The sequence below is a fragment of the Babylonia areolata genome, chromosome 8 (assembly GCF_041734735.1).
Source record: "Babylonia areolata isolate BAREFJ2019XMU chromosome 8, ASM4173473v1, whole genome shotgun sequence".
In the NCBI taxonomy this organism is placed as follows: Eukaryota; Metazoa; Mollusca; class Gastropoda; order Neogastropoda; family Buccinidae; genus Babylonia; species Babylonia areolata.
This window is the reverse complement of record NC_134883.1, coordinates 49,389,401-49,396,900: the sequence shown is the minus strand read 5'-3', so window position 1 is coordinate 49,396,900 and position 7,500 is coordinate 49,389,401. Positions and strand designations below refer to the sequence as shown.

The window sequence follows — 7,500 nt, the reverse complement described above, 5'->3', positions numbered from 1 at the left end:
GAAGAAGAACAAAAACAAGAACAAGAATGAATTCGAAGATTCGGTAAATGGTACCAATTGAAAGGGGACGTTTTTTCATCCATGACACCGTCTGTGGGAACTCCTCAGCCACACACACAAAAGCCTACTTGAAGAGAGCGGAAGGGTTGGCCCGAGTTGGGCAGGGGCAGACAAACGAAACGGCATCACAAACTGCTTTGTTCAGACCCTCGACACAGGTATAGCAACTCTCTCTTCAGGACGGTTGGAGGAAGGACAGGCGTCATGATGCTCCACGTCCTCGTCCTTGGCGTCTTCTGCGCGTGCAGCTTTGGGCAGGCGCGTGCCCAGATGTACAGACGTAAGACCTGTTTTTAAGTTTCCCAACATTTTTATCATTTTTGTGCTGAGAAAACCACCAGCAACTGATGCTTAATTTAAGACACAGCCTGCTTTTTGTTCAATGTGAACATCAATATTGTTCACCACTTTCAAGCGTCAATGAAATGAATGATGTTGATGCATCAATTTTTCTTTTCGTCAGTAGTTTGCTGTTGCTATGTTTTCTAGAGTGGGTGAGCGTGTGACTTGTTATTGTTCAGTATGTATCCTGATATCCTGTTGTTCATTTTTTTCCTCATTCCTATTGTATTATATAGGAAAGTTTCATATCTAGGATTTGGCTATACACCTGACCTAACTTAGCAGATCAAAACATCTGATAAAAACAAATCACCGAATCCGTTTGTGCAGGAAACACATATTGTGTTCTCTATAAGGACTGTTAATGTGTGACCAATGTCTCAGTTCTCAGAAGGACTATCAATTTCAGTTTCATAAGAAGGCGTCACTGCGTTCGGACGGGCGCAATAGCCGAGTGGTTAAAGCGTTGGACTGTCAATCTGAGGGTCCCGGGTTCGAATCACGGTGACGGCGCCTGGTGGGTAAAGGGTGGAGATTTTTACGATCTCCCAGGTCAACATATGTGCAGACCTGCTTAGTGCCTGAACCCCCTTCGTGTGTATGTGCAAGCAGAAGATCAAATACGCACGTTAAAGATCCTGTAATCCATGTCAGCGTTCGGTGGGTTATGGAAACAAGAACATACCCAGCATGCACACCCCCGAAAACGGAGTATGGCTGCCTACATGGCGGGGTAAAAACGGTCATACACGTAAAAGCCCACTCGTGTGCATACGAGTGAACGCAGAAGAAGAAGTCACTGCGTTGGGAAAAACCGATATCTGCTATACAGACGCCTGAAAGCAGCGTAACCCAAGGCGTTTGTCAGGCATGGAGTGTATGCATGTCTGTATATTTCTGTATCCACGAGAATGGATTTCTTCTGTAGAATTTTGCCAGAGGACAACACTTTTGTTGCTGTGGGTTCTTTTTCAGTGCGCAAAGCGCTTGCTGCACACGGAATCTCAGTCTATCCATAATCCGAATAACTAGACGATCAGTTTGATTTTCCAGTCAAACCTGGAAGGAAGGGCGAGACTAGGACTCAGAACCAGACGCTCACGGGCACTGGATTAGCTGACTAGTGTCTTCACCACTCTGCCACCTCTTGTCAATATGTGTACAATGTCTGATGCCTCAAATGGACAGACAGTGTGTACGATGTCTGATGCCTCAAATGGACTGTCAGTGTGTACAATGTCTGATGCCTCAAATGGACTGTCAGTGTGTACAATGCCTGATGTATCACAAGGTCTGTCAATGTGTACAATGTCTGATGCCTCACAAGGACTGTCAATGTGTACAATGTCTGATGCCTCACAAGGACTGTCAATGTGTACAATGTCTGATGTCTCGCAAGGACTGTCAGTGTGTACAATGTCTGATACCTCACAAGGACTGTCAGTGTGTACAATGTCTGATGCCTCACAAGGACTGTCAGTGTGTACAATGTCTGATGCCTCACAAGGACTGTCAGTGTGTACAATGTCTGATGCCTCACAAGGACTGTCAGTGTGTACAATGTCTGATGCCTCACAAGGACTGTCAGTGTGTACAATGTCTGATGCCTCACAAGGACTGTCAATATGTGTACAATGTCTGATGCCTCACAAGGACTGTCAATGTGTACAATGTCTGATGCCTCACAAGGACTGTCAGTGTGTACAATGTCTGATGCCTCACAAGGACTGTCAATATGTGTACAATGTCTGATGCCTCACAAGGACTGTCAGTGTGAACAATGTCTGATGCCTCACAAGGACTGTCAGTGTGTACAATGTCTGATACCTCACAAGGTCTGTCAATGTGTACAATGCCTGATGTATCACAAGGTCTGTCAATGTGTACAATGTCTGATGCCTCACAAGGACTGTCAGAGTGTACAATGTCTGATGCCTCACAAGGACTGTCAGTGTGTACAATGTCTGATGCCTCACAAGGACTGTCAATGTGTACAATGTCTGATGTCTCACAAGGACTGTCAGTGTGTACAATGTCTGATGCCTCACAAGGACTGTCAATATGTGTACAATGTCTGATGCCTCACAAGGACTGTCAATGTGTACAATGTCTGATGCCTCACAAGGACTGTCAGTGTGTACAATGTCTGATGCCTCACAAGGACTGTCAATATGTGTACAATGTCTGATGCCTCACAAGGACTGTCAGTGTGTACAATGTCTGATGCCTCACAAGGACTGTCAGTGTGTACAATGTCTGATGCCTCACAAGGACTGTCAATATGTGTACAATGCCTGATGTATCACAAGGACTGTCAATGTGTACAATGTCTGATGCCTCACAAGGACTGTCAGTGTGTACAATGTCTGATGCCTCACAAGGACTGTCAATGTGTACAATGTCTGATGCCTCACAAGGACTGTCAGTGTGTACAATGTCTGATGCCTCGCAAGGACTGTCAGTGTGTACAATGTCTGATGCCTCACAAGGACTGTCAGTGTGTACAATGTCTGATGCCTCACAAGGACTGTCAGAGTGTACAATATCTGATGTTTCACAAGGTCTGTCAATCTGTACAATGTCTGATGCCTCACAAGGACTGTCAATGTGTACAATGTCTGATGCCTCACAAGGACTGTCAATGTGTACAATGTCTGATGTCTCACAAGGACTGTCAATGTGTACAATGTCTGATGCCTCACAAGGACTGTCAATATGTGTACAATGTCTGATACCTCACAAGGTCTGTCAATGTATACAATGTCAGACGTCTTACAAAGACTGTCAAAGTATTACGCTTTAAGACTGTAACTGTTTGCTGTGCGTACGACCTGCATGACACCACCACCAGTTGGCAGTCTATATATATATTTTTTTTTCTTTTCTTTTCACACACAGCGATGCCCCAGATGGGTGCAATGTCCCCTCCAATGGGTGGAATGTCACCTCCAATGGGTGGAATGGCTCCTCCACCAATGGGTGGAATGGCTCCTCCACCAATGGGTGGAATGTCCCCTCCAATGGGTGGGATGCCACCTCCAATGGGTGGAATGTCCCCGCCTATGGGTGGAATGGCTCCTCCACCAATGGGCGGCGGAATGGGAGGGATGGGAGGGATGGGTGGGATGGGCGGGATGGGCGGCGCCTGCGGGATGCGTGGCGCGGGGTCCTGCTACGGGACCACCTACATGGCCCACTCCCGGATGTTCTGCTGTGACGGGGTCCCCTTCCCCTGCCCCTCTCCCAGCGGGTTCGCCTGCTGCGGCAAGCGTCTGGTCAACAGCCAGAACACCCTCTGCTGCAAGAAGGACGTCTACCCTAAAGGTGAGGCAAGGGAAGGGAGGGGAGGGGAGGGGGAAAGGTGTGTGTGTGTGTGTGTGTGTGTGTGTGTGTGTGTGTGTTAATGCGTCTTTTGTGTGTGTGTGTGTGTGTGTGTGTGTCTGTGTCTGTGTGTGTGTTAGTGCGTCTGTAGTGTCTGCCTCTGTGTGTGTGTGTGTGTGTGTGTGTGTGTGTGTGTGCGTGAGAGAGAGAGAGAGAGGGTGGGGGTGGGGGACAGAGGGGGAGAGAGAGACCGATTTTTTTTTTTTATTCAGATAAAGGCCAAAGCCCCTTACTGAAGGGGGTAACATTAAAGAAGGGAGAGAGAGAGAGAGAGAAGGGATAGAGGAATAAATGTGTGAAGGAGATTTAAACCACCCTCTGCTGCCAGAAGGGCGTCTGGCCTAAAGGTAAGTCAAGGAGGGGAGGGAAAAGGTGTGCGTGCGTGCGTGCGTGCGTGTGTGTGTGTGTGTGTGTGTGTGTGTGTGTGTGTGTGTGTGTGTGTGTGTGTGTGTGTGTGTGTGTGTAAGGAAGTGCGTTGATCTCACCTGCAAGATTTTCCTCGAAGTGTATGAGCTCGTTGCGGCATGGATTGTCGCCCCTGCATGGATTGTCGCCCCTGCACTGGATTGTTGGCGGCGACAATACGTGCGGGGTTCACTGCAATACATGCCGCAACATGAGCTCTCATGTGTGTACGTATCTCAGTGACGATCTGTTCCTCCGTCACACCTCACCCCCCCCCCTCCCTCCCCACGCCCCTCACACCCACCCCAACCAACACACACTCCCCATATTCCATAAAAGACCAAAACATGTTTTACAATGTGTATTATTTCTCTCTCTCCCCCTCTCCCCCCCAGAAATCCTCATATTCGATAAAAGACCAAAACATGTTTTACAATGTGTACTATTCCCCCCCCCCACCCCCCACCCCCACCCCCAGAAATCCTCATATTCCATAAAAGACCGGCAAAACATGTTTTACAAATGTGTCCTATTTTATCCCCCCCCCCAACACACACACACTCATATTCCATAAAAGACCAAAACATATTCACAATGTGTACTATTTCTCCCCCCCGCCTCCCAACCTCCCACCCCTACACAACTCCCCATATTCTATAAAAGTACCAAAACATGTGTTTCAAATGTGTGGGTTTTTTTCTTTTTTTCTTTCTCCACTCACCCCCTCCTCCTCCTTCCACCACCCACCGCCATCCATCCCCACGCCCCCTCCTGCCCCCCCCCCCCAACTCCCTCCCACCCCCTATATTTCCAACAGGACCCAACACGGCCTGCTGTGACAAGTACTACATGGACACCACGATGGCTGTGTGCTGTCACGGCGAGAAGCGGCCGACGTTCGGACGCAACATGTACTGCTGCCACAAGAAGCCGTACGACCCCCAGCTGCAAGTGTGCTGCAACAACCAGGACATCTTCCCCAAAGTGGACGCCGCCTACAACCTGGCCTGCACCCCGGGGAACGACGCCCCCGACCGCCAGGGGCCCCCTCCCGGCTACGAAACGAGCCCAGGCGGTCCTCAGCCCCGCCCCCACCCCCACCCCCACCATCACGCTGGCGCGCAGACGCAGCGTTCGCCTGCAGCGTCGTCCAGGCCGTTCAGCCCTGCTGGGCAGAACCCGGCAATTCAGTGGAGGGCCCCCCCGACAGCGAATGCAAAGCCTTCCAAAAAGCCGGCGGCGGCGCCACAGTCCCCAGCCTCTGCTGCCTACCACAGGCAGGTGAACCTTCTGAAGCAGTTGCTAGGCAACATACCCGCTCTCAACCGTAACGCTGGATAAGTTAGTGGTTGTTACTGAAGAACTGATTGATGTGTTTCAGTGGATGAAATAAAGGAATAATAAAAGGGTAGATGAAGGTTTTATCAAAGATGTAAACTTTACCTGTCCACGATCATGACCAAAAAACAAAAAATGTTTATTTTGAATGCACGTGACACGCTGATGTGAAAAAACAAAACGAAAACAACAACTATCATCTATCCTCTCTCTCTCTTATGCTTTCCACACTACTGCCATCATATACGCCTTTCACACGATTCATCAAGTACCGCACATGTCCACATACGCACACGCAAGCATGGGCCTTCCCGCTAGTTTCCCACGAAGTTTCCTCTATGAGGTGCTGACACAAGGGCAACGTAGGTTTAACCTGGAACGGTTTTAGCGTCTATCTAGCCATTTACGAATTCGAAAATATTACAGTACTGTTCGTATCATTTGAAACAATTGAACGCAATTCAAATCCAGTATCTTAGAGAGAGCGAGAGAGAGAGAGAGAGAGGACGCTTTTTGTTGTTGTTGACGTTTTGACACTTTAATGTCATTGGCCATGAGGTCCTTTTGACATGTGTGAATGCATGAACATACTTTCAATTCATAACAAACCATTATATTAAACGAATGAAATGGTGAAAACAAATAATGAAACAAAACAAATTTCCTTCTTTGAAGAAAAATGATAGTAACCAACTGGCCACTCAACACATATCTCCGGTTATTCGTCTGTCAGTGCACCATGCAACATATTCCAACACTGGGAGAGAGAGAGAGAGAGAGAGAGAGAGAGAGAGAGAGAGAGAGAGAGAGAGAACCACCAGCAGAATATGGCTACACATGCGCACTATCGTACATAATTTATGCACACACACGACGGGCGCAATAGCCGAGTGGTTAAAGCGTTGAACTTTCAATCTGAGGGTCCCGGGTTCGAATCTCGGTGACGGCGCCTGGTGGGTTAAAAGGTGGAGATTTTTACGATCTCCAAGGTCAACATATGTGCAGACCTGCTAGTGCCTGAACCCCCTTCGTATGTATACGCAAGCAAAAGATCAAATACGCACGTTAAAGATCCTGTAATCTATGTCAGCGTTCGGTGGGTTATGGAAACAAGTACATACCCAGCATGCACACCCCCGAAAGCGGAGTATGGCTGCCTACATGGCGGGGTAAAAACGGTCATACACGTAAAAGCCCACTCGTGTATATACGAGTGAACGTGGGAGTTGCAGCCCACGAACAAAGAAGAAGAAGCGGCACACACACACACACACACACACACACATACTACCAAGCCAGTTTACAACACCGTTGGCAGTCTCACTCAAAGTACGTCACTCAAGATATAAACGTCACCGCCAAGTCGTGTTTCCGTGTCATGCTGTGGATTTAGTCATCGCATGTAAAGACGTCATGGTATGACAGGCCTCCGTTTTCAGCAAGGATGGTGTACAGGGTTGAAAACAAGGTAACAGGATGAAGCTTCTGTAATAAATTAACTGTCTTCATTACGTATACATTAACCTTGGAGGAGTGTGTGTGTGTGTGCGTGTGTGTGCGAAGTGATCTTTGACAAATCATTTCATTATCTTTAAGTGAAATTTCAACACTTTTGGGAGTCGCGATTTTCGAGTTTTTCCTTTTTCCCACATTAATGTGCGGTTTTGCCAGGCGTTGCATTTGAATCGCAAAATTGTGTAACCTTTGTGACTAATCTTTACATATCCCATTCTCTCCTGCTTAGAATAGAATAAAGACTGACTTGAAAATATCATGTTCAAGATACGTAGTTTATGTCGCGAAGATAAGCGATACTGGTCAGCGAGATAAAGTTTGCCCTCAGAACACCCACAGGAAGAAAGCAGTTTGGTTTGAAAGGTAATAAGAGTGATCTGGAATTGTTTCACAATCTGGTTTTCCACACGAAGCCACACGATTGCTATCAATCAGCATAAAGATAATTTGTGAGGCTAA

The 7,500-nt window shown here is 47.6% G+C and overlaps 1 protein-coding gene across 1 annotated transcript; it reads left to right on the top strand.

The window, feature by feature from the left end:
• The first annotated feature begins 3,548 nt into the window (after positions 1–3,548).
• On the top strand, positions 3,549–5,617 carry LOC143284911 (uncharacterized). Its single transcript, XM_076592054.1, has 2 exons — positions 3,549–3,726; positions 5,006–5,617. The coding sequence occupies exons 1-2, from the start codon at positions 3,555–3,557 to the stop codon at positions 5,527–5,529; spliced, it is 696 nt and encodes a 231-aa protein (XP_076448169.1). The 5' UTR covers positions 3,549–3,554; the 3' UTR covers positions 5,530–5,617.
• Positions 5,618–7,500: the final 1,883 nt, after the last annotated feature.

Coding starts and splice junctions, on each gene's coding strand:
- LOC143284911 (XM_076592054.1), top strand. CDS start 3,555: ATGCGTGGCGCGGGGTCCTGCTACGGGACCACCTACATGGCCCACTCC. Junction 3,727..5,005: donor GAAGGACGTCTACCCTAAAG/GTGAGGCAAGGG, acceptor TATTTCCAACAG/GACCCAACACGGCCTGCTGT.